Below are 27,817 nucleotides of genomic sequence, written 5' to 3'. Positions count from 1 at the left end.
TGGAGGGGGTGTGGGGGGGTTAAATACATACAAAATGTAGCATCTTAACCACTTTTAAGTGTCTATTTTAGTGGCATTAGATACATTCAAAGTGTTGTACAGAACTCTTCATCTTGTAAAATGGAAACTCTATATTCATTAACAATGACTCCCCATTCCCTGTCCCCCACCAGCCCTTAGTCTCTATGATGCTGACTGTTCTGGGTGCCTCATATACATGGAATCAAGGGGCCCCTGGGTAGCTCAGTTGTTAAGCATCTGCCTTCGGCTTGGGTCATGGTTCCAGGGCCCTGGGATTGAGCCCCGCTTCATGATTCCTGCTCAACAGGGCAGTCTGCTTCTCCCTCTCCCACTCCCCCCGCTTGTGTTCGCTTTCTCGCTGTGTCTCTCTCTGTCAAATAAATAAATAAATAAAATATTTGAAAAAAAAATGGAAGCAAACAGTACTTATCTTTTTCTCTACCTTTCCCAACTCCCTTTAATCTATTTCAAACATGCCCTCTCTCATGGGAGAAGTCATTCTTTTTTAATCTCTTTCTTACCCTTTCCCTCTGGGAGAAAAAACAAATTAAACCCTGCCTGGCCTCTCTTCCCTTCTTCTCTCCATTTATAAGCCTCCATTAAAAAAGGGGGGTGGGGAACTACTGAGATAATAATTTTCTGATTCTTTTATATCAGTATGAGTTTTGAAATGTGATTAACCATATAAGAGAACTAGATGCCAACATCTAAAATCTCCAAAATGGCCTGAAGTTCTTTTCAAAATCTTCATAAAAGTTTCAATTTAACTATGTTCACCTTGATTAAACTTATTTCCCTTAAGCAGGAAGTGACTTTTAACTCATTTGTATTGCTTTTTGTTTGGAGGCTGATTCTCAGTATTCCAATAATAGTGTTTGAAGAGACTAAAGAGAAAAACACTTCCCAACAGAGTATATAGATTTCAACCCTGTGGTGGGTTAAAGAGGTTTTTGAGGACGAGAGTCAACCAAATCACAATGTTTAAAACTATGTCTCTAGGAAAGTATTCTCTGTTCCACACAGTCCCTGAGAAATGAACTTCTGGAATACAAGTTATTTATAAAATGGGGACTGAGTCTGTGCTATATACTTCCTAGTGATTTTCATTAGCAATACAGAGCTGAAAGCCGTCGGCCAACTCAATGCCACAGGACACGCAGTGAACAGTGAGAGAAGCGGACGACCAGGTCACAGCGCCAGCATGTCTTCCAGACCCCTTGCTGGAGTATATGGCCAACAGAGTTCAAGACCCAACTAGTCAATAGGCTGAACCTATAGATTCTATAAACATTCTATGATTCCGAATACCTGTATGGTTTTTGGGATGTATTTCCTCCACTGCATGTTAAAGAAACATATGGTTCATTACGGCACATACAGACATTGAAGACTCCATGGGAGAGGGCACTGAAGTCAGAGAAGTTTTCCGAGAGAACAAGTCAGAGCTACAGAAGTAAGCCTGGAGCAGAAGCCAGCCAGCTAACTGTATTGTTCAGCAGAAGCTACTTACAGAGTGATATCAAAAACCATCAGAGAGCTACAAAACAGAAAGTTAAAGAAAATCCCAACTCTTGCATAAATTGCCAATTTAAAGATAACAAATTAGCTGATGGTCCCATGAATCTCTGAGCTGGGAATATTGATCAAAAAGTTCTGATCTGGGGGTCCCTGGGGGTGCAGTCAATTAAGTGTCTGACTCTTGGCTTCGGCTCAGGTTGTGATCTCAGGATCATGAGATCGAGCCTGGTGCTGGGCTCCAGGCTCAGTGCACAGTCTGCTTGGACTCTCTCACCCTCTCCCTCTGCCCTTTCCTCCCCATATCTCTAAAATAAATAAATAAATCTTTAAAAAAAAGTTATGATCTAAACAGGGAAGTACAAATAGCAATTGAGATCAAGTTACTATCAGGGCAAAAGACATGCTAACGAGCAGTCTCCTTTTTTCTCCCCAAAAGTCTGTGTAGGACTGGAGGCAGCTGCCTTGGTCAGGGAGCCTAGGGATCCCTCCCTTTGCAATTAATGGAGAAGAAAGAAAGTGGCTTTCATGGACTTTTGTTTGTTTGTTTGAGGTCTCGTGTTTTGGGCCAGGCCATTTGTCACAAAGAACATTAACTCCCTCTCTAAACTCTTTGAACTATTAAAGCCACTTTCACATTATTTAGCACTTAACTCTCCGAAGTATTCTTCAAATACTTGGTGCACACAAATCTGGCCTCCTCATTAGGATCATAAACAACCTAAAGGCAACTAAATTGACTTGCACTTCATGAGAATCTCTGAAGCATGTGGGTGGTCAGTCGGTTAAGTGCCTTCGGCTCAGGTTATGAACTAAGGGTCCTGGGATAGAGCCCCACATCAGACTCCCTGTTTGGTGGCAAGCCTGCTTCTCCCTCTCCTTCTACCCCTCTTCCCTCTCCCTCTCTATCTGTATCTCAAATAAAGAAATAAATAAAATCTTTAAAAAAAAAAAAAGAATCACCCATATACTTAAACATGGCTGGGTATGGATGGGGTCTCTGACAAACACAAGTTGACAAACTCATAGGACAAGGTTCTCGGAGTCACAAGCCTTAAAGCAACAATAACTCCACATGCCAATCTCAGCCCAACTTCCCAGGAAGAGCATGGACAGAGAATGGAAGATTGGTGGTCACCAGGAATCACAACAGGGTAGAGAAATCCTGAGTCCATGACTGCAGGAACTGTGTTTTGTTCCCTACCCAGCACCAAGCATCCAGTAGGGACTTAGAAAACATATGCTGAATAAATGATAAACATAGGAAACACTTTGGTCTCTTGGATGAGTGTCCCCACACCTTGTGTTTTCCTTCATTCATCATTTATCACCAAGCTGCAAAAGTTAAAATGACTCTAGAAAACAAACCAACACCAACTTGGTACCCACATGGTACCCAGGGAGGTGTGTACTTCCTCTTGGGCCTGCCCAGGGTGTGTGTTGTGGGGAGGGGGAGGAAGGTCACTGGCCTGCAAGCTACAGGTCTGGGGCTTGCTGTGGAGGGACAAGAGCTGCTCTCCTTGAGAGAAATGGCCGGATGTCAGATCAAGCTCTTGGCAGCCCCCAGGCAGTGGAACATTGCTCTGCATGGTCCCTGTCTGGCTGGCAGCTTCCTGCCAGGGAAGGCTGCCAAGTGGGTTGTGACAGCTGTGCAGTACACAACTCTCCAAGGTTCTTTGGTGCACTGCCATTTCTGACCTGCCTCTCTGCTACTCGTGGGAAGTAGCTGGGAAGTTCTGGTGCTCAGGGACCCCATTTTCCATTGGCTTTCATTTTTTAGCGGGATGCCTAACTATCCTGCTTTTTAAGATGGGAGTCATTGAAGATGGCCTTTAGCTTTTCTGGTTGACATGAACCTACTGATTCTGTGTGGTAAGAAGAACTGCATTTCACTCTGTTCCATATCAGTGTTGGTTTTCACTGGGACCAATGACCAAACTTGTTCACAAGACTTTCATCACAGTAATTGACATGTCATAGACTACAACTAGGAGAAAACCTGTCTGTATACTTTTTTTAAAATAAAGATTTTATTTATTTATTTGACAGACAGAGATCACAAATAGGCAGAGAGGCAGGCGGAGAGAGGAGGAAGCAGGCTCCCTGCTGAGCAGAAAGCTGATGTGGGGCTCAATCCCAGGACCCCGAGATCATGACCTAAGCCGAAGGCAGAGGCTTTAACCCACTGAGCCACCCAAGCAACCCCTGAATATTTTTTTAAATTAAAGATAGTCTTGTAACCACTTATTTCTTTTGAAAAAGAAATGTCAAAATCTTAAAATCTTAATGCTTAGTATTTATACCTTAAAGGATTTTGATAAAGGACTATATTTTTTTATAGTTTACTAAAGTGGTAACCCTTATTTAAAATTGCCAATAAGTAAACCCAAGTTTCCATCAGGAGATGCATAAGCATTAACTTAGATTCTTTTCTGCACTGAAAGATGAAAAGTTAAAAGTGACATTTCAGACATTACCTTTTAGCATCATTCGTCCAGTGGATCCTCCAAAAGTACTGAGTAGGCCACTTCTTGCTCCCAAAGATGTGGTTGCTTCTAGGAGAGAGCCCGTGATGTACTGAGATATGGATGTTCTCTGGAGCGTGGCCCGGTACTCACATATGGTGTCTTGGACACACTGTTTTAAGCATGGACCAATGCTAATCCTTTCATGGGCTGCCTCGGAGGCCGGGAGCCTTGTGAAGACATGAAGAAGAGATTCAATTGTATTTTCTATTTCTTCTCCACTTCTCACTGCATTGTAGATCTGTGAATAGCACAGAGTACAGGAAGTATTAATCTAGTTTCTTAGAAAAGCAAATTAGTTTGTTGACAAAATGCCAGGATGACTTATGAAGAAAGAAGGCTCAGTTGCTCTAAGCGCAAACACTCTTGAGCACTGGACTCATGCATTAACCTGAACATTCTACAGACACCATTTATTTGGAAAAGCTATGTGCAGTTATGAAATCGGCCATTCAAACAACCCTGCTATCAAACAGAGCACTTACAAGTTGTTCCAACCAAAAATATATTCAGCTCAAATTTCTCCTCCTCCTCCCTAGCAGAGTGACAAAGTCAAACCTTCCCTTTTTGTCCTTTTGGACTCTCCTGAGTGCCTGACTGTCCCAGGTCTGTCTGTCTCCAAGGAACACTTGAGCCTGACATTCATGAAGAATCTTTTCTCCATGCTCAAACTACTGCAAGGATGAGTAGGTCAGGAGAAGAAGTTCTATATTTCCCTCTTGGGCATAATCCTTCAATCCATCCACTTGGTTCAAAATCTTTGTTTGAATCCTTTGCCTCTTCAATCTTTCTCACCTTCCACCTCCAAAGAGTTGACAGATCCTACCTATTCTTCTTGCTCTGTCTCTGTCACCATCCTGATTTCCTCTCCCCTTTATCATCTGAATTCACCAAGAATTATCTCAAGGAGACAGTACAGTTAGGACCAGGTCCCACCCATAATCCCATACAGTTGTTAGCATGTGTTTATACAGATCTCGCTCTGCAGGAGGCAGTGCACTGAAAGATGGGGGGCAGGCACAAAGAGCAGCACACACCTCCAGTGCTGAAAAGCTGCACAATCTAATTTAGAAGATGGGGCCTGAAAATTATGAGGTTTGACAGTCTTACAGGGAGGGTCTGGGTTTGCGAAGGTCTCTGGGAAGCCTGAGACTTCTGGATGGTATATAAACAACAGGAAAGAAATACAACATGGATGACTTAATTTAGTTTTCTGATAGTAGAATAAAAGTTTACTCTATTGTGTTGTCTCCACCTTAAGCACCTTGCCTTGCCATTCATTCATCAAATCAACAAGTGCTATTTTGTATTTATGTGTCCGGTCTCAGTAAATAAGATAGCTTTTCCCCAGCAGAGAGTTCAAAGTCTAGTAAGGGAGACAGATAGATAAGCAGAGAGTTCACAGTAGGGTGAAAATGGAGGTCAATCCCTCTAGTGACATCAAGGAGTACCCAAGCAAGAAAAGACCCTCAAGTGTCCTCCAGGCTGTGCACGCGCCCCTGTGATGCAGCACACTCCAAAGCTCACTTTAACCAGGACCCATTGGCTCTCCAGAGGACACCTACTGAGCTCTGCTAGGTCCTTAGGAGACCCTAGAATGTTCCTAGAACACCTCTGATATTCAAACTGCACTGACTCTAACTAGATTTCTACTCTGCCTTCCATACCCAACTGGTAGATACTTGCCACTTGAAGGAAAAGTGTGAATTTTGAGCTTTAATTATCTGTCATTAAATTTCTTGTGGCTAGTGTGGCCAGGCAGATGTTGTGCTGGGACAGAAAGAGCCCAGGTCTTGGGGTCAAGTATGTGGGTTGTATGGCTGGCTCTGCCTGGACCAGCTAAAGAGAGGGTCATAAACATGAACAAGCTGACTTGAATACTTAGAGAAAGCTTACTCTTCTGTAAAGTGGGGATACTAACGCCCCTTCTTAGGGACTTTGTGGGATTCACCAAGACCATACATGTAAAGTGTTCAACCTAGGGTTTTCAAATGACAACCATTACTATTGGGCAAGCGGAGAGTGGATTCTTCCATCCTCAAGGAATAGCAGGTGCTTGTATAATAACAAAGCACAGTCTGTGAAATTCACCGTGATGGGGTTGTACCCTTGCTCCTATGTGCTGCTGGATAATATCATCCTCCCTTGTTTGGGTGTATTACAAGGGCAAACAGGGGTTGAGAGTTGCAAAGCTCAGGACATGGCCTTTCCTCTTTCAGTTTCGAATCATAGAGGCAATGTCCAACACGCTAAGTCTCAAATGAATCCTTAAGAAGTTTAAATGCTCTAGAAGTTCAGAGAAAAGAATCCACTGTGAGGTTTGATGGCTAAAGAGGGCTTCTGAGGAAAGCAGATTTAAGCTGTGCCTTGGAAAACAGGCACGGCTCTGATCAGAGCAGCTAGGGGAGGCAAATCACATTGTAAGCAAGGGTGAAGAGGCTGGAAAACAGAAAATGCCCTAAGGACAGTGAGCAGAACAGGGTATTTAGAGCAGAGAATGAGTGTTAAGGCATAACTGGAAAACCAGAAAGGTCAGCTGGGCTGATAAAGGAGAGCTTCGAATGTCAGGCAAAGAGGTTTAATCCATCAGAGGTAGGGAAACCTTCACTTTTTTTGCTTTATTTATTTTTATTAGAGGAATGATGCTAAAAGGGTTTTATTTTATAAAGATTAATATGCTGATGGTTCTTAGTTACTAATGGGTTTACCTATCACCTACTTTCTTTACATGCCAAGCTGCTCCATTGCTCACTTGTTACCTTATGCATCCCAGTTTCCACAACACTCCTTCAGAGATCCCCAGTGGCTCGTTCAGTCCCTCATCCTGCTTCACATAAATGTTTTCCTCAAAACATTAGATCTAGAGGGACTGGAGGAAATAAGGACTCCTTGATCACTGAAACACTTAGCATCCACTTCTCCTTTTGAAGATTTACATTGAATATTAGGTTATTAAAGACAGGGGCACCTGGGTGCCTGGGTGGCTCAGTGGGTTAAGCCTCTGCCTTCGGCTCAGGTCATGATCTCAGGGTCCTGGGATGGAGCCCCGCATCGGGCTCTCTGCTCAGCAGGGAGCCTGCTTCTTCCTCTCTCTGCCTGCCTCTCTGCTTGTGATCTCTCTGTCAAATAAATAACTAAAACTTAAAAAAAAAAAAAGGATATTAAAGACAATGAAAAAGGTCAGAGTAAAGAAATCCATTTTATTTTGTTTAACTGAGTGTTTGGAGTATTTCTGTTACTTGACCATGAATTTCTTTTTCTTTCTTCCTTCCTCCTTCCTTCCATCCTTCCTTCCTTCTTCCTTCCTTTTTAAGAACACATTCTGTGAATGTAGTGTTGTAGCAAATAATTTACTTGAATCAAGTGGCCTTTTCTTATGTTCTCTTTTCCTTGACCTCTGTGAAATCTCTGAAATAGACAATCATCCATCTTTCCTCAAGTCCTGTCTCTCTTATTACCTTACTGCTCCATCTTTGCCTTATTCTGTGGCTCCCCTTCCTCCATGGGCCTTCGGGACAGGTATAATGCAATAGAGATGTGCCAACCAGTGCCTCATGTAGGGGAGTGACATACTGGCTGGTCATGGGTCAGATTTATCAGAAGACCTGTTTGACTGGACACATAGTGTTTTAAAATCAAGATGGTGGGGGCACCTGGCTGGCTCAGGTGGTAGAGCATGTGACTCTTGATCTTGGGGTCGTGATTTGTGCCCCACATTGGATGTAAAAGTTACTTAAATATATAAATAAATCTTTAAAAAAATAAAATAAATCAGGAAAATTTACATACACATTTGAAGTTATAGCATTTCCTAAAAACTGGAACAATCTGGCAACACTGAACATTCCCATTCCCATTCCCATGTGGTACCAAATGGCTAGACTTTTCCCTGCTGCCTGGGGCATGAGTTCTTCAGTTCACACCAGTCCCCACTCCTCTCTAGTGGTCACATATTCCCAGTATCTGGTCACTCTTAGTATATAAGTGTGTGACCCATGCCTTAATGGGATATGAACATGGCTGTAGCTACATACAATAAACCGAGCTCCCTCAACATGTAGTGAGCTCCCCCAACATGTCCTCTGGGTGATCTTCCCTTTGCTAGCTGCCAAGGAGACACAGAGAAAGTCACAGTCTCTGCTCTCAAGGGGTGTTGCTGTTTATCTCCAACATATGTAAATGTTATGTATATATTAAATAATCGACTGCCATCAGCCACTTGTTTCCAAGTCCTTAAACTTCTCTGAAGAAATAAAGATGAAGAATTCTAGACTAAACTCCCCCACCATTGTTAACACTCCACTAAAAACAAAATAGAATCAACAGGTTCTACCAAGATCTGGACCAAAACATTCCAGTCATACCAATACTGGGTAAGCTTTAATAAGGTAGATGTTGGAAGGCTGAAACATAGATAAAGTGCTGATAGATATGGCAGTGCTCAGGGAACAAGTTAAAATCGGGCTACAAACACTTATTAGATCATCCATGTACAAAAAAAGAAGCAACCATGGAAAGTCCCACATATATAGAGTAGGAAGAGGATGTAGTATAGAATAGTCATTATAAATGTGGCTCTGGAGTGTTGGTTTGAATCCTAGCTCCCCTGCTTCCCAGCTGTGGTGACCTTGGATAGGTTGCTTTGCTATTCTGTGCCTCGTGTCCTTTTCTCCAATATGAGACTACAATAGTATCTGCCTCATAAAGTTGAGGTAAGGATTATAAGCTTTTATAAATGTAATTATTTAGAACAGCACCTGCCACCTAGTAAATACTCAACAAATATTGTTTTTTTACAATGATGGTAACAATGCTGATTGTGGTAGACTGTAAATATGGTCATATGTTATTTCCTTCACTGATTCTGGGCCAGGCCTGTGATTTGCTTAACCAATGGGAATTTAGCAAATGTGATGTATGCAAAGTCTTCAAAAATACTTGGCATTCGACCTTGCTCTCTCTTGCTGCTTTTGGGAACTCTGCAAAAACTACCATGTGGGGAAGCCAGAATTAACTTGCTGGAAGATGATAAACCATGGCCTAGACACTCCTGTCACCCTGGCAGATTGCCTGCCAATAGCCAGACACATGGTGAGGTCATCCGAGATCGTAGATCATCCAATTGCCAGTCCAACTGCCATCATAGATACATGAGAGAGCCCAGTAGAGTCTCCTGATCTAGACTCAGAGAACCACAAACTCACAGAAACAGGAGTTAAATACATGATCGTGAAAAGTCACTAAATTTTGGGAGTGCTTTGCTATAAAAGTTAACTGACAAAATCATGGTGTGTTGAGTGCGACAAGTATTAACTTGCATCCACACACTAACCCTGTGAGGCTGATTTATTTTGCAGATGGAGACAGTAAGCCTAGAGAGGTGGAGAAATACAGCCAACTTCACCCAGCTAGTAAGAGGCTGAGCCAGGACTGAAATCTAGTTTGTCCAGCTCCGCAGTCCTTTATCCTTTGTACTAAATTGGTCACACCAAAAGCCCAAACAGCGGGATTCAAGAAAATATCATTATTTGGCAAAAGGTTTAAATGATGTTTACATCGCTATTATTGTTTTGATTCATGATAATTCCTTTCATGGTCACCTTAAACTACTTCTGAAAATGGGGAAGTTATGACTAATGAATGGCCAAATACGTTTCCTTTATATGGAGATTTACAGTTTTAAATTACAAGGTAAAAAAATACATAAATTTTATCTCACTCAATTAATGTGATAATAAGGGGCTGATAACTAGACAGACCACCACCCTGTATGGGCCAATATCTTTTTTGAGATAAAATCAACATGTCACAACACGGCATCTAAGCTTGCCAAACATGTGCGTGTCTGTTCATTAACTCAACAACTGATTTATATTTATTAAGCACATACATTGCGCCAAGCTCAATTACTGGGTATCCCACGGTGGGCAAGAAGAACTTTATTTTAGTGTGGAAGGTGGTCAAAAAATATGTGGGTCAAATTAAGTTGATTAAAAATTGCAGACTATTATATAGTCAAGATTTATTTTGGATATAGGTTCCATAGGACTAGCTGAAGTGTTGGGAATGAGAAAAGGAAAGGAGTCAAGGTTTCTACATTGGGTCATTGTTAAGTTCTTAGAGATTTACTATAGATCAATGTTGCAAATAGCAACCCCATTCGTGGACTATGAGTGAATCTTTCTTATGGATGTACACTACTCCCTTTATGCCAGGTACTACCGTCAAGCAGGATGACTTGGTACTATGAACTTAATTCACAGAAAAGTAAATAATGCTTAGACAACACTTAAAACATTTGTGTTCCTTATGACTCAAGAAAGAGGGATGCCTTGGGCGCCTGGGTGGCTCAGTGGGTTAAGCCGCTGCCTTCGGCTCAGGTCATGATCTCAGGGTCCTGGGATCGAGTCCCGCATCGGGCTCTCTGCTCAGCGGGGAGCCTGCTTCCCTTCCTCTCTCTCTGCCTGCCTCTCTGCCTACTTGTGATCTCTGTCTGTCAAATAAATAAATAAAAAATCTTTAAAAAAAAAAAAAAAAAAAAGAAGGAGGGATGCCTTATAGAAACCAGCTGGTTTCTTCTATGAACCACTGGCACATGGAGTTCAGAACTAAAACAAAATAACAGAAACATCCAAGACTGAGGAGAGCTGGGGCAATTCAGATGGAGAGAAAGCCAAAGACTTTGGTACACAGAAAGGCATGAAGTAGCCAGTACACTACATCCATAGTGCTCACCCAGGAGGAAAGGCCCTTTCTCTACATAGCCACAAAGAGCTTTGTCTTAATTTGACTTCTACTGGGGTCAAAGAGGATACCGGTCAAGGGGAGTTTTCATAACTTGCTCTGTTGCAAAAGCTATCTTTCTGGGGTCAGAGTTATGGAAAATTATGATGTTTTTAGATTTGATGGCATATCTTCTGAATCTTTCAACAAGAAGAAAGCTTGTTACTTTGGTGTCCATCAACTCAATAATACTTGTAATCACTGCAACATTTACTGAGTGCTTAAAATGAAGTAGGTACTGAGCATTGAGCCATGATCTCATTAACATTTCTGAACAGCTCAAGGAAGAGGTATTACCTCTGTGCACACAGTGTGCACACAGCTAGGACTTAGCACCAAGGATTCTTTGTCTCTCAGCCAGAGCTACTACCCAGTTAGGGAATCCTATACTCTAGTTGTCAAATCACTTTTCAGAGGGATAGTTGTAGTAACAATCCTTTCTTCCCTGTTTATTGTCTGTCTTCATCTAGAATATCAGCTTCATGAGGATTTTAATTTTTTTCATTGCTCTATCTTCAGTGTTTAGAAGTGCTTGGCATTATAGCTTCTCAATAAGTTCTTGATTAAATTAATAAATGTCTCTATTCTATATCTTCTCCAAGAACTTGGCTAGAGTCCTCCAGTTTTTTGGTCATGGATCTATTGGATACATCTGAACAGGTGATATTGCAATGTCACTTGCATTTGCTGAATAACAGAGATGGAAATCACATAGAAATGGCATGAAATGTTTCCAAAGTATCCAGAATGGCTACAACCAAATGAGGCTCCTAATTGCTCCTAATAACTAACCAAAGGTGGTCTGCTCTGAGAAATTTACCAATGGTATAATATTATTCTATTATCATTTGCTGATTGAGAATGCTTAATCAGATCTATTCTACATCCCGATTCTTCAAGAAAATGATGATTTGGAAATATTGGGGCTTAAAAAAAACAGGATATGGATCCATACATTGACTTTCCTAATTCAGTTTAATTCAATGAATGTTCTTTAACATAAAGGGGTCAGCCGACATCTCCAATTAACTTAGTGTTATTTTTCAGTAACCCATGCTTCCTAGCCTTCTTAAATGGGAGACAGAACATATTAACCTTAATTTTGATCATCGTTATTTTCTAATACAGTGTATAGTAAGGGTCTTCATCATCTTTTTTTTTAAAAATTGGGTTTATTTATTTATTTATTTGAGGCAAGAGAGTGTGTGGGATGGGTGGAGGGGCAGCAGGGAGAGGGAAGCAGACACCCTGCTGAGTGTGGAGCCCCCTGCACACAGGTCTCTGTCCCACGACCCTGAGATTGTGCCTGAACAGAAACTAAGAGTCAGACACTACACTGACTGAGACACCCAGGTGCCCCTAGTTAGGGTCTTCTGTTTCCCTCTGTCTTATCAGGGTTCATCAATAACCATTGTCACTTGTCACTAGTGTCAATGTATGCACTTCTAATAGCACCTTTATCTCCCTACAATGTGATTCTTAAGTAGCCTGAGCTAGAAAGCCAAATAATCACATTTATTTGAACTATGTATTAACTGTGAGTTAATAGGGTGGATAACAACGCAGTTAGGAGCTGTGGTTTGGAAACCCCTTTTACTGACTTCATGGGTCCTTTTCCTAACTTCTGGAATCTAAAAGCAGTGTTTTAGAAGGCTGTAAATACTGAAGATTGATGGGTGTGTGTGTCTAAACGAAACGAAATGATCAAAGAACTGCTGAATTTCCTGAAGAGTCAACAAAAACAGTGAGGCTGTTTCAAGGGGTGAGGACCGAAGCCAGTTGCAGACCTGAGCAGCAGGGGCCAGGAGTAGGATACTGGTAGCAGCCAGTCGTTTCCTCTGCCCTGGATTCCACATTCCATTCAAGTGCCTATGCAGAGAATTCCATTCTACTGAGAATATTCAGACCATGCACGAGATGCTGACCAAACACAGCTCCAGGGAGCCAAAAATAAAGGCTTTGCTAAGGCCGGGCCAATTAACCAGAGCTCCACCACTGGCTTCTATGGGAAGTGAGATAACCTTTATTACTGCAGGAAACATCCAAGAAGGAGTGTGAGAGGGTGTCCCCAGGACATTTGATAATCTAGCAATTTAACAGCCGGACAAGCCCTCTCACATAATTTCTTTCAAGCCACACTTAGCCCTGGGATTTTGCTTCCTCCACGCAGCCTTCCTCAAGCTCCAGTGAGAAGAGAGCATCTTCGTTTCTGTGCTCCAACTACCCCTCTGCAAAACTCTCTGGGGGCACTTCCTGTGAAGTATGGAAGTCACTGTTTGACTCCCCTTCCAGACTGGGAGTTCCCAGAGGGAAAGAGCCATGTCTTATTTAACAAGTCGTCTCCAGCACAGAGCACACTGCTTGGCACCCTGTAGGCAGTAGAGAGAGGGGACCAGAGAGAAATAGCTAAAGACTTGGAGCCAAGTTCCCAAAGTACTGTCCCCAGACCAGCATCATCACCTGGGAACTTCTTAGAAAGGCAAATTCTTTGGCCCTGCCCCAAGCCTACTGAATCAAAAACTCTGGGGCTGGAGCCCTGAAATGTGTTGTCACAAGCCCTCCAGGCAACTTTGGTTCTTGATAAAGTTTGAGAATCCCTCCCTAAGACTTTAAGGAGAAGATGTTACTTTTCATCTCTGACTGCACTTCTCACATTACCTGTCCCATAAACACTCACATCCATGTCACCTTTCTTTTAGAATGGGAGCTCCTGAGGGCAGGGATGAAGTCCTGTCGTATTGGTATTCTCCAAAGTCCCTAGCTTGCAGTCCAGCGCAGAGTAAATTGGATAAATGCTAGCTGAATGACGCAGCATCTGTCACAGAAGGTCCCTGTGGCTGTGACTGGAACAGGCCTTTTTAATGATGCTTCTAGCTGAATATTTCCAAAGATGAATCATGTCTGAGATACTAATTCTAATGGGAATTATCATACAGATGAATCATATCATAATGAGAAAACCTGGCTGCCAAGGATGCCTCTTGAAAAGAAAAAATCAAATCAGGACAAATGGATTATGTTGTGAGGCTTGGGATGTCAGGCCATGAATTAGGCCGACAGAAGGGATTTAATGGCCTGAACTACCAGGCTCCCTGCAGTTCAAAGGAGCAACCGGTCAGTTAATGAATCACATGGGGACAAAGCCCCTACAAGAAAAAAAAAAAAAAAACTTTCACAAATCCTGCAGACCACGATACCTTGGCTCCGAGGCTCCGAGGCAGCGTTCTTGCTAAGCTGTGCATGTGTGAAGCTGTGAGGGACAGAAAGTTCCTGAAGTCCTATGGCTCCAGGCTGCTGTGTGTCCACACAGGTGGAGGGGACCAAGGCAGACATAGAGGGGCGGGTTGTTTACTTCCTGTGCCAGCTGAATCCCCACTCACCTTGTCCTGCCCTCTTCTGCCCCTTGCTGCCTGGGGTCATTGCTTCTGGACCAACCAACACTTCATTTCCTTCCTCTACTCTTTGCCTGAAGCCTGACCTCCCTGAACATCCCGCTATGACCACCAGAGGTAGAACAGCAGAACAGAAGCCTTGCAGTACAGAGGAAACAGCCTGGTCTTTGCATCATAGGGCTAGTATTTAGCAGCAGTGGGGAAGTAACCTGTGTTTCCCCCCACCACCACCACCAATTTTTATTTAAATTCTGGTTAGGTAACATATAGTGCAATATTGGGGGCTTCAGAATAGAATTCGGTGATTCATCACTTACATACAACACCAAGTGCTCATCACGAGTGCCCTCCTTAATCCCCATCACTCACTTAGCCTATCCCCCATCCACCTCCCTCCAGCAACCCTCAGTTTGTTCTCTATCACTAGGAGTCTCTTATGATTTGCTTCCCTCTTCCTTTTTCCCCCTTTCCATATGTTTATCTGTTTTGTTTCTTAAATTCCACATATGAGTGAAATCCTGTGCTATTTGTCTTTCTTTGACTGACTTATTTCACTTAGCATAACACATCTAAGTTCTAGCTACATCACTGCAAATGGCAAGATTGCATTCATTTTGATGGCTGAGTAATATCCCACTGTGTGTGTGTCCCCTGTGTTTTTCTAACTGGAGATTATCACAGAGTTGTTACAAGCCAGGAGTAAATGATAAGATAGCTGTGAGTTCTTTGTCTCTAGCTACACAGCTTTTCAGTGTCCAGTGGTCATAACAGCATCAATGCTCACATCTCCAGAGCTCCAAGGCTATGCCTGCTATCCTGTAAGACCTGAGGTGACTTCCCACTCTGAAAAGCCGTCACCCCCACCCACCCCTCCTATTTATTCACTGGTGATCCCAGGGTGCTGGAGCCTTTCCAATGCTCGGCCTCCTGCATATGGAGGTGTCTGAGTGTTTTCTGGGCTACAGTTCCTCAAATAGCCACACTCTGAGTTCAGTTTGGGCTTGAGTACCCACCATGCTGTAGATGCAGACATTGGCACAGTATTGGGTACATACGTGGCATTCAATAAATGGGCCTTATCAACCCCCTTGGTTCATATGGCAGTTCGAGCATGAATTCTCTCTCCCTCCAGGTTTTCTTCTCCCTCACTTCTTTTTTTTTGCTCCTGGGGGTGCTTTCTCCAACTTTCTCTGGATCCCCATGGTTTCTTTACTCTCGAATTTTTTTATTCCACTTCCCTTTCAAATCCTCTGCTTTGCCTTTTTTTTCACTCTCCTCCCGTTTTTTTCTTGCTCTGTCCCGATCTTCCTATCTTCCTCACTCTCTCTTCTTGCCTTCCCTTTATTCCCATTGCCTATGTCTCTCCTCCACCCCTCATTTCTTCTCACCTCCTTTTTAGGGGGATCCTTTGAGCTTCATTTCCAGGGGCAAAGGAAGAAGGTGGGAATAAAGGAGGAGTGTTGATTAGTAGGGTCTGTCAGCAGAGACCCTCCTATAATTGTCAGTAAACAGTTGTTCCTCATTATTGAATAAACTGTATTTCTTCTATTGGAAATCTTCAGTGCTTTAATTCTTGAAAGTCTCTCCTCTGATGGGTGCCAAGTGAATGGTCACCAGAGTGGAGCCAGGGACACTCCTCCAACTTCCAAGGAATAGGAACTTGGTAGTTGACTCAACATTAGACCCACCCTCAGACATAGGACCCTAAGCTGGCACAATGGTACCCACTTCAGAGCCTCATGCTACCAGGAAGACCTGAGAGTCACCTAGAACTAGCAGTGCAGATTCTCAGGTTTTATTCAGGGTAGAATGAGGCTTAGCAACTGGATGACCACACCACATGTCAACCAGTGAACATGCTTCAGGCAGATAAACTAGGTCATGATGAGTGAATAGAGAACACCAGGTTTCCAGGAGCCAGAGTCATCAGTGAGCTCATACAGATCAGGAGGACATGGGGCCTGGGAGAGGACCTGCTGGGTCTAGAAGTGAAAAGGCACCAGGGGCCTGGAGAGGATGGTGGAGTTGAGGAAGGGTGTAGTAAAGGGGTATAGCCCAGCTTGGTGGGGAAATCCTGGGGCCCACATGCAGAGAACCTCTGTGGGGGCTTAAGTAACAACCAGGTCCCAGGCAGGAGTGCTCACTCAGGGGAATCCTCTGAGTGGCATGGACTAGCATGCAAGACAGATGTGAACAAAGTCTCTGGCTGCTCTTTAATCTCTGAAGTAGAAGAAATCTACACTTACGAATGTCCTCTTTGTTTGGATTCCATTCACTCATTCATTCATTCATTTAACAAATATTTACTCAATGTGTACTTTGGGCCAAATGGTATTCCAGAAACTGGAGACAAAATGATGAATTTTTTCTTCAAGAAAGTTACCAAGTCTCAGGAGAAGTAGGCCAGAAAGTGGGCAATTCTATTATAGCATGCAGTTCTACAATTGTGTGAGCATGAAGTGCTTTGGGAACACGGAAGAGGGTCTTAGAAGGCCACGGGGGTGGGGGGTGAGGAGCTTCTCCTAGGTTGTAACAACTAAACATAACCTAAAGATAGCAGGAGTTAGCCCAGGCAAAGGTGAGGGCAGAATAAGGTAAGACAGAGGGAAACATTCTTAACAGATGGAACACAAGTGCAAAGTGGCTCCCTGTAGTTGGAACCAAGAGTGAGTAATGAGTCTAGGGGGTAGGCAGGGTCTAAGCTCTTGTAAGTGAATCCAATTAGCTTAGAACTATTTCCTTTCACAAATATTTCCAAAGCTAACAACCATGGAGGTAGCTTCAACAGAAAAAAAAATGTTTATGGCTTGAGAACACCCATTGTCCTTCTAGGGATACCATGCTAAATACTGAGGATGCAACGTCAAACAGGACCCAGTCTCAGCTCTCAAGGCACCAATGAGATAGAGATGACCATTTCTCCTTCTTCTTCTTCTTCTTCTAAGATTTTATTTATTTGAGAGAGAGAGAGCAAACACAACTGGGGGGAGGGGCAGAGGGAAAGAGACATGCAGACTCCCTGCTGAGCATGGAGCCCAGGACCCTGAGATCATGACCTGAGCCAAAGTCAGATGCTTAACAGGCTGAGCCACCAGGTGCCCTAAGAGAACACTTCTAAGAGTTCTTACAGCTTGATGGTTCCTTGTTATTAAGAAAAACCTATGGGAATGGACAAATGCCCAACATCACTTACCAGCCTGAAGAGGAGAGAGACCACTGACTTCATCCACACCTGCAGTGTAACAATGACAGAGTAGGCAAGGATTGAGAACTCTTCTTGTCTAGGTGGACAGGACATATAGAGCCAGAAAAAGATGGGAAAGACTGAAGGAGACATAGCCTTCCTCTCTACCTTTGGAATAGAGCAGTGGAAATGTAAGCCTTTAAGAAGTTTCTAAAATAATGGGGACAACAAAACAATAATCCGGTAATGGCATTAGAATTGTACACAAGTTTATGAAGAAGAGTCAGGGACTCTCTAACCCCATATAGAGAGCGTCTGTTCCATTAGAGAGGTTCTCAGCTAAAGTGTGTGCATAAGCGTAAATGCTCAGGGACAGGATCGTATGGAGACACTGAAGGTCAAAGACAACATGCTCAGAGGTGTGGAAAAACATTACTGTCCACCTCATCTATGCTTACCCTGTAGTCAGATACAAAAGAAAGAGTCCGCAAGAGGTGCATTCCAAAGAACTGCATGGATATTATTAAAACCAAACAAAACAACACCTAAAATTCATCAAAACCACGGCCTACAATCATATTTAAAAAAATAAAAGCTTCTAATTTACATTCCAAAAATAAGGCATTTTGGCCCTTACATTTTGTCATTTAAAAAGCTTGTTCTGTTGTCTCTACCGAGCTTAAGGTTTTTCTTGGCTATCAAAACAAAGAGGTCTTTTGTTGACAGAAACAGGCGACAGTGTTTCGGTAAAAAGATTATATACAGAATAATGGTATGAAGCTCCATTGTGTAAAAAGTAGACTTAAGAGCTCTCCCTGTCTCCAGATTCTCTGGGTTTCTTGCAACAATCTAAAATACCTTTGTCCTTCACTTTGTGGGGACCCTAAACAACAGCCATTGTTTTCTAAGAGCTTATAAGGGATACTACGTAGCTGTAACTACATATAATTAAAGGCAATGTTAACAACAGTGTATCTAATGACTAGAGCCATGACCAGCCCCACTGGGACCAATCACTGTGGGGCATCTCCAGGACTTTTCTCTTCTTTGCACCCTCCATGATCTGGTGATCCATGGTATGCTGTACTGTATACAATTGGAACTCATAATATAGTTCCTGAATTGATTTCAGTTGGCTCTCGACAATGTATTTACTGGACATTACCAGTAATGCCAAAGGCAGGGGACAAAGATGATGCAGCCAGCATCATGGCCAGGTGGGCTAGAGGGAGGGTAGGGCAGCTAAGGCTCAGTTCCAGCAGAGCAGGTAGGAGCTAAAGAAGACTTAGTGAATGCAGTGCTGGGCTGGAAGAAGGGGCCTTCTGATGGGGCCAGACCTCAGTATAAATCCCAGTCATTTCTGTGGTTTCTTTGGACATCAATGGATGCCTTTTGGGGAACAAATGAGGGTTCAGCTGGAGGGTTCTTTCATCTGTGGACCCAAAGTCAGGCTATCTTTTGTCACTGGGAAGCTCATTCCCTCTGTTCTTTTTTCTGAAAATCTTTTTTCTGAAAATCTTCTGAAAATGCATTTCCAATGCTTATAGCAGCAATGTCCATAATAGCCAAACTATGGAAAGATGTCCATCAACAGATGAATGGATAAAGAAGATGTGATATATATATATACACACACACATATACACATATATATGTGTATGTATAGCGATATATATATATACACACACACAATGGAATACTATGTAGCCATCAAAAAATTGAAATCTTGCCATTTGCAGAGACATGGATGGAACCAGAGGGTATTATGCTGAGTGAAATAAGTCAATCAGAGAAAGACAATTATCATACGATCTCACTGATATGAGGAATTTGAGAAGACAGAGGATCATAAGGGAAGGGAGGGAAAAATGACACAAGATAAAACCAGAGAGGAAGACAAACCATAAGAGACTCTTAAACTCAGGAAACAAACTGACGGTTGCTGGAGGGTGGGAGGGGAGGGATATGGTGGCTGGGTGATGGACACTGTGGAGGGTATGTGCTATGGTGAGTGCTATGAATTGTGTAAGACTGATGATTCATAGACCTCTACCCCTGAAACAAACAATACATTATATGTTAATGAAAAAAAATCTTGGGCCCTCATCACAAAAAAAAAAAAAAAAAAAAAAAAAAAGGAACCCCAATGATGCTTAGCCACTTGCTCCCTGTGGGTGAAGGAAAGAGGAAGGGAGCGCTATCTGTGTTTATCATGGATGGAGAAGGAGCACACAGGGGGTCCTGGCATGGAGCCACACTGATGAACAGACCACAGATAACCCTCTCAACTCTCATCAATTTGTGATCCAATAGTGACCATGATGTATTATAAAATAGGAGGTAGGGGCTTTGGGAATGGAGAAGAAACAGGCTCTAGGAAGTCAGGGGGTGCAGGGATGATATGAGGAGTTTCTTCTTTTCTTTTGATACCCTCCTTCCAAATTGGTCCTCTTCCACTCTTCACCTTTCAGCCATGGAGAAAGCAGGAAGTAAGACATATTCTGTGTCGGGAAGGAGGGCATGGCTATCCTCAGCTGGGCTAATTCTGGTTTCCATCAGCTCCCTCCAACAGGTTTCCTCATTACCTCTTCCACATTTTGCCCTGCACACATTCCTAAGAATACTTAAGGACAGACTGGGCAAACTTTTCCTATCAAGGCCACAAATCCTTTCCCCATTTCTGAAATCAATCAAAGGCCACTCACAAAGAGTTTTTAAAAACTCATATCTAGTATTATTTTAAGACACAAGACACAAAAAATAAGCAAAGCCAAGAGGTGTATGTACAGCGAATGTGAGGATAAACAAGATCCACATTGTGAACAGTTAAGAATGGGGAGGAATCTGGCAAGGAGAGAATCCTAGGAAGATACAGTTCTGAAGCTCGGGGTGGAAAGAGGGAGGTGGTGGCAGGGAGAGCAGAAGTCAGTCTGAGATAAGTGTCCTCTGGAGGCACCTGCTGTTTGCCTGGTTTTGGACATCGGAACAATTATCACCCTCCACCCCTAATCTATGAAGGGCTCACCGATTAATCAATGACTCACCTCTGCTTCATTGAGTGTCTCTTACATGGCCGGCGGGGAGCTGGAAGGCAGGGCAGGTAAGAGGGAAAGTTAACGAATAGGATAAGACAGGAGATAATAAGTGAGAAGAGAGAGGTTCAGGCAAGTGGGAACAGGCTGACTTCACGGGGAAGTGAATAGCTACCACAGCCCCAAATCATGTAAGGGCACGAGACAGGGTGTAATAGATGAACCTATTGCAAGGCCGGTGGATGAAGAAATAAGGAAAGAGCAGCTGTCCTGTGAACTCCTGATTATCGGGGCAATGTGGAGATTGTAATATGAAGCAAAGCTACCTGTAGGGTACAAGGTGCTACTATGAGGCTTGTAATAAAAAATCCAAGCAGAAGAGGAAGTCAGAACAGTCAGCAATCTGATGGAAAAACCTCCCCTAATGAACAAAGCCCTGAGATGGACAACACGGGGTTGGGAAGGTGGAGAGGGATGAGTTCATGGGGATGAAAAGTTGCTGGCTCTGAATGCAGGTTTGGGTTGGAGATCAGACTGTCAGCCTAAGATGCTGGATGTCCTTCCCTTCTCTTCCCGTTAGCTGCATTACTGTCCGTCTGTACCCATCCCAGTGGGGAGGAGGAGAAGGGTGGGAAACCCAACTTGCTCCTATTTTGAAGAGAATGAGGGGGTCAAAGGAGAACAGTTTTTTGCTTCTCCTTTGGAGAGTTTGCCTTTCAGTCCAGGAGGCTTGATGCCAAATGTTCTGAGCATTCTGGGCTTGGGGAGGGCCCCCAGGCTGAGACTTTGCTATCATGGCAAATAATTTGAGGTTCTAAGTCAGGTCTTATGGAGGCTCTGTGGTTCCCCCAGGCTGTTGGTGATTTCTCTCTTGCTGGCCACTCCCACCAGAGGCCAGGCCATGGGGCCAGGTGAGATGGCAGGTCCTGTGCTGTGTCGACCCGCACACCAAGTGAGATGTGGGGGACTAGATGGTGCTCCAGAAGATACACTCACAGTTGCTTTTAAACAGACCCAGAGATGCACACATCACACAGACACACACACCTGAGCACTGAGAAGACACGGTCTTCCTAAGCCTTGCTCTGACTCAATCATCTTCAATGGGGCCTACTCCAGGGCATCTTGAGGTACAGTCATGACAGTGCCTCCATCATCTGTCCATCCTTCTGGCCTTGTCCTCAGTTCCAGCCTTACAGGAACCCACTGCTCCTGCCAAACCAAGTTGCTTTCCGCCATTCCTCTCCTCTCAGCACACCCAAGCCCTCCTGGGCTACTGTCACCTACCAGAATCCTATCTGCTCCTCGAGGCAGTCTTAATGTCACTACTTGGCTGGCTGCATGGCCTTGGGACAGTTACCTTCTCTGTGCCTCAGTTTCACTAAGGAAAATGGCAATAAGAGTGTGGTAGTTATGTGACTGAATAAAAGTAAAGCACCTTGAGCAGTGCCTGAGACTCAGTCAGTTCTGTGAAACTTTCTGTTTTCTTCTCGCCCGTTGGATGTCCCAGGACCTCTCCATGGCTCCTGCCCCATCTTCTCCTCTGATCATTCACATGCTATCTGGATTACAGGTAAATAACTCAATGCCACCAAGCAGGATTTACTGCATTTTGCTCTCAGTTAGTGTCTCTGTTTTAAGATCTGTCAATTTTGAAAGGAATGAGGATATAGCACTGAGTTTCTCCTCTGCTGTTCCCAACTCAATGATTCAGTGTGAAGTCCTCCCAGTGAAGGATACGTGTGGCTTTTTTTTTTTTAAGTAACAGTTTTATTGAGATATAATTCACAACTGACACAATTCATCCATTTGAAGCATACAATCCATGGTTCTGGAATATTCACTAAGTTGTGCAATCATCACCACAATCAATTTTACATCACTTTCATTACCCAAAAAAGGAGTCCCATACACATTAGCAGTTACTCCCCAATTTCCCCCCAGCTGCCCCAGACCTAGGTCACCACTAATCTACTTCCGATCTCTATAGTTTTGTCTTTCCTAAACATTTCCTATAATCCCCTGGCTTTGTCAAAGGCCAAACTCTTCTCCTTTTACTCATCATTAATCTATATCCCCCAAATACCCAGCTCCATAGGTCCAGGCACATAGCTGTCACCCAATAAATGTGCTATTGAATGAAAAACTAAAAGATGGGTTCAATTGAGTTCAAGATAAATTTTTTCACCTTTCATCCTGGGAACTTGGTCCAAAGCAAGTTCTGAAAATAGATCAGGAGCAGAGTTGTTGTGTTTTTGTTTTCTAGGTCATTAAAAAAAAGCTTTGCTAAGATTCTTCAAAGTGAAATTTTAGTGCAATGGTTCTCAAAGTTGGCTATACCTTAGTGTCACCTACGGGACAAAAGGTCCCAAGGCATGAGCCTGTCCCTTGCCATCCTTCCCCTCAATGTTCTGACTTATTATCCTGCAGTTGGGACCATCTGTATCTTTTCAACCTTGCCCGATTTCAAATATGATTCTACGAACAGCCAGGATTGAGAATTCTTGTTCCAATGGAAACAACCAGCCTAAGCAAGAATAATTTGTTGAATTCCAGCCATGCCCAGAATGATACGCAGCCAAAGTTTGCAACTCTGTCTTCAGGAAAATGAACCTCTAAATTTTTAAGAAAGCAATGAAACCCAGAATATTCATTTCACAAAAATTTTCTTTATAGCCAACATAACTATTAGACTGAATTGTACAAAACTGCTGATATTTGACTGCTTCTGAGCTATCAAATGGAAAGTTTGTATCATTCAAACTAACTGAATGCATTTATTTCATGAAAGAGAAGATACATATAACACACATTCTGAACCACCTTCTTACTAATCCACATATTCATCTTCCTTGTGCTCTACACACTTTTAAAAAAAGAACATTTCAAGCTTCATCAAATACACATTTCTAGTAGAGGGTGGAAAATAAATTAGCCACTGAAGAAGACAAAAGCATGAAAATTCACAAACAGATAAAACAACACCAACCTTACAATCTTTATTTTTTGCCACATTATTTCTGGAAAGCATGCCGTAAAGCAGACTGTCATAAAGTAAGTTATGTTTTCCCATTGGAAAACTTTTATGATTTGGGATTGTGTTCCTGACTAGATGTCATATAAATCACAGATATGATCAAAAACAGGTCACAAAAACAAAGCTGCAACAGCTATAAACCTCTATCAACATTTAAGATAATGAATTTGTTATTCAAGCACTACAAAATGTTAAAGTCATATTTTACCCATTGATCATTATCCCCTCATTTTGGAAGGTAATTTAGCACTGCACAGCAAAACTCAAAAAGCGCACATTCTTCCATCTTTCCCATGGGAAAGGTGGCTCTGTCTCTTCCTCCCCTCATAGCACCCATCACAACCTTCTCAAACTAGACTGGAGACCCTGCTCCCCTTCACTGCCACCTGGGTGGTGTCCTCACTCTTGCCCACCCCGCCATCTCTTCCTCTGAGTCTCTGTTCCCTCCATCTGCCAGCTGTGTGCTGCTCCAGGTTCTGTGGACAATCCTGCTCTGAGTCAGGAGGAATTTAAGGAGCTGAGGTCTCTGGTGCAGGCTCCACGGTGTCTGGTCAAGTGTGTTTCTGCTTTCATTCCCATCTCAGGCTGGGAAGTCAGGCGTCTACCTCCTTCTGATGACCAGGACTGCTCATATCTCTGTTCTTCAGAGCCTTGCTGCTTGGCAGACTCCTTCCTCACTCCACCCCTGCAAGAGGCCAAAGACCTCTCCTTGAACCCCACACTGGAGTTCTGCTACCTACTGCCATACTTTTCTGGTACCGAATACCTCTCTGGCAACAAATGTTTTGTGGATGAGTGAATTCCTAGCTTTCTCCATGCTGTGCACAACTGAACAGATACTGCTACCTCTTGGTGCATCTCCTGGAGTCAGGTGGCTCATGGACTGCTGGCCACCATGGCCTCTTTGTGAAAACCACATGCTGTGAACACCAGGGCAGCCTTTCTGGATGCACCCAGCACCTGCCTCCCTTTGGAAGGGTCCCCAGGACTCCTCCCTCTCTCTGTCCCTTCTTCTTCACTACACCGACCTCAGGTCTTACTAGCTCTAGGCTTAAGTCTCTCACCAAAACCCCCTGATCCAGACATTCTCCTTCTTGCTTTACCATCTCTTTGGTCCCTCCTGTACTGCACAGCACATTTGAGTGGACATTTGGTAAAGTATCAGCACATGATTCTAGAACAGTGGTTCTCGGCCATTTTGCCCCTCAGGGGACATTTGGCAATATGTGGAGGGGACATTTGGGCAATATGTTTTTACCTGTAATAGTTGTGTGTGTTATATACCATTCATACTCTGTGTTTTCTGTAGAACATGACAACCATGTTTTCTCCACATTACTAAAAGACACTGCTTCCACTGTTATGGGAAGCTGCACCGTAATTAACCCTTCTCTTACTAGTGTAAATTGTAGCTGTTTCCAGGTTTTCAGCCGGTTGTGATATACATATTTGTGCATAAAACTTTTTCTACATGGTTGGTTATTTCCTGGACAAATCTTTAAAAGGGTCTATAATTCATACAGAATTTTTGAGAGGCAAACAGGATTTGTCAAAGGATTCTATCTAACATCAAAACCCATGTGAAACATTCCCCTGGACCACGGCTCTGCTCTAGCCTAAAAACAAATTTACAACTTAAAGTGTCTCCATTTGTGGAACATCAAAGGAGCCTAAAAAAAAAAAATCCATCCCACAACTTTCTGAATAAAGACTGCTGTAGATCATGAGAACAAGAATGAAAGGCTTGTGATTTTTGGCACGAAGAGACATAACTAATATGCCCTTAAGATGGCAGGACTTCCTGGTTACAGAAGCAAAACGATTTTATTTAAAATGTCCCTCCTATAAGTACAAAGCCATTCTCTGTTCATTAAAACAGTTTCACTATTTTATTTTTAAAATTTGGGGTTATATTTTCTCTTTATCTCAGGTATTTTGGCTTTTGGGAATGTAATGATTTTGACAATCATCTTAGCAGCTATTTGTTGGGATAAATTTGGAACATTTTGAAACAAGAATAAGGTCAAAGATTAAAAAAAAAAAAAATTCTTTTCACTAACACCCAAACTAGTTCTCTCTTGTGTTTTAGTAGCTGATTATAGGATAGCTACAGAGAAGTAGAAGTTAAACTGTCACTTTTTCTTCCTGCTCCCAGCTTCAAAGGGAAACCTGCAAGTATATAAAAATCATTTCAATGTAATTTCTTGATGTGTAACCTTCTCCCCAGCTTTGGCACTGACCTATGAAGAATTCAGTTTCAAAAACGGAAGACTATCGAACATGAAGTAGTATATGAGTACTTTTGGAGATACAGTATACTTCTCTAAATGCAATAATAGTACAAAGAGGGTTGCTACAGGTGGCTCAATCCGTTAAGCATCTGCCTTTGGCTCAGATCATAATCCCAGGGTCCTAGGATGGAGCCACGCATCGGGCTCCCTGCTCAGCAGGGAGTCTGCTTCTCCCTCTCCCACTCTCCCTGCTGTGTTCCCTCTCTTGTTGTCTCTCTCTCTGTCAAATAAATAAATAAAATCTTAAGAAAAAAAAGAGGGCTATTATTGTGTAGTCCCATGTATTGTGTATTTTCCTTTATTATGTCAACCCAAGTATGGTCGAAAACAGAAAAGTCCATACTGATCAGGCAAGCCATGGGACTGGAAAGAAAGAGAAAGATGTCCTCATGGAGAATTAGCAGTTCATAATCAGGTATCATGGCAGAAATCAAAAGTTCCTTCCAACTCATGGGTCTGGGACCAGGATATGAGCAATGATGAAAGGAGGCATAAAAATGACTTATCATCCACAGCAACCATGGCCACTGAGGCCGGCTGAGGGATTCCCTCACTGTAGGCACTCTGCTAAGTGTGTCACTTGCATTATCTCAGCCAGTCCTCACAACCGCCCCACAGGACCTTGTTACAGAAACATACACGTGACCGAGGCTTGGAGAGAAGCTCAGAGTATTGTAAAATCTTCCAGCTGCAAGATGGCCAAGCAGAGATTTCAACCCTTGTCTTCTGACTCAGAGCTGAGGGGAAAGGTCAGGTAGGAGAAGGGATTAAATAAGGAGCTCAGAGGAGGCGTGAATCTGAGTGAGGCAGAAGCCGAGTCTCCCCAACTTGTCCTGGGGCACTCACCAGGCAAGGCTCCCAGAGGCCCTGTGGCTGCAGAGGAGCTCAGACCTTGCCTGGGGCACAGTGGGGTGGGGGCCAGGAGGTCTGACAAAAGGGCTGGGATTGTTTCTCCACAATCAGGAAATGGTTCTTGCTTCTGTACTTGCCCTCTCTTCCCTGCCCTCCTCCAGGGACAGGGTCAGGGATGGACTAGGAGCGCAGCAGACACCAGCCTGTGCTACAGAAGTTAGAGAAGCAACAGTGGGGCCTTGGTCCATGGTCAAATCTATCACCATGGGTTAGACCCACGGTCCATTCAGCCCAGGGCCCATCTCCAACACTGAAATCAAACAACTAACACATGGCTTTTAGACTTTTTTTTTTTTTTTTAAATAACAACAACAAAAAAAGTATTTTCAAGAGTAATCTCTTGAAATTACAAAAGATAAGTAGTAGAGAGATTCTGGTTTGAAGAGAGATGAAGGAATCCCAGAATGTCCTCCTTCCACCCATTTCCAACCTAAATATTTTCATGGACACTAGCGCTAGAAGCAGGATTGGACCCCTCATCATCAACAAAGAATGACTAAGGATCCCAGGCAATCTATTACCATGCAGTTTTCTAAAACCTTAAAAAAAAATCTATTTTTCCATCTGCACCACACTTTTGGCGAGAGTCCACTGCTTACTTGCCACTTTGAGTAGTACCACTGACTTACTACCTTTCTCTTGTCCTAGACTCAATCGGCTCTCACTTCAAGGGGGATCTTTTCTTCTTCCTAGTAATTACACTAGAATCATTTATGACTTCAGAAACTGTGTTCACATCCTCCTCTTCTTTCCAGACAGGACATTCCTAATCTGTTGGTCTGTTCTCACTGGAGAACTAAATGCAACAATGTATGTAAAGCACCAAGCAAGCTAGGAGGGTGGCATAAAGGAGAGGTTCAGCAAGCATACCCTTTCATCCTCCCTTTTCCATCTCCTTCATCATTTAAAGGGCTCTCACCTAGTTGCCTTCCATTGTGACCCTCAAGGAAGGGTTACTTTCTTTCTTTTCTTAGTCACACTCATTGCTGTGCCCCAGATGGTTGGACAAGACAATAGGATCATCTTTACCTACACAGCCAAAGAGTAACACTGTGAGACTGTGAACCCCAAGCCCAACCAGGACCATGGGCAGTGTCATCTCAGCTAGGAACACCGAGTTCACTC

At 43.1% G+C, this 27,817-nt stretch overlaps 1 protein-coding gene across 4 annotated transcripts in view; it reads right to left on the bottom strand.

Annotated features, from left to right (window-relative positions):
• Positions 1–27,817, bottom strand: part of PLCE1 (phospholipase C epsilon 1) — a 327,344-nt gene that overhangs the window by 174,700 nt on the left and 124,827 nt on the right. For 3 of the 4 annotated variants that reach the window (XM_047702042.1, XM_047702044.1, XM_047702043.1), the window contains exon 3: positions 4,014–4,302. In XM_047702042.1, the coding sequence (XP_047557998.1) occupies positions 4,014–4,302 (289 nt within the window). Of the gene's footprint in view, positions 1–4,013; positions 4,303–6,820; positions 6,845–27,817 lie in introns of those variants that run through there. The other variant, XM_047702045.1, reaches the window with a different exon arrangement.

The sequence above is a fragment of the Lutra lutra genome, chromosome 14 (genome assembly GCF_902655055.1).
Source record: "Lutra lutra chromosome 14, mLutLut1.2, whole genome shotgun sequence".
Taxonomy (NCBI): domain Eukaryota; kingdom Metazoa; phylum Chordata; class Mammalia; order Carnivora; family Mustelidae; genus Lutra; species Lutra lutra.
This window is presented reverse-complemented; position numbering and strand designations above follow the sequence as displayed.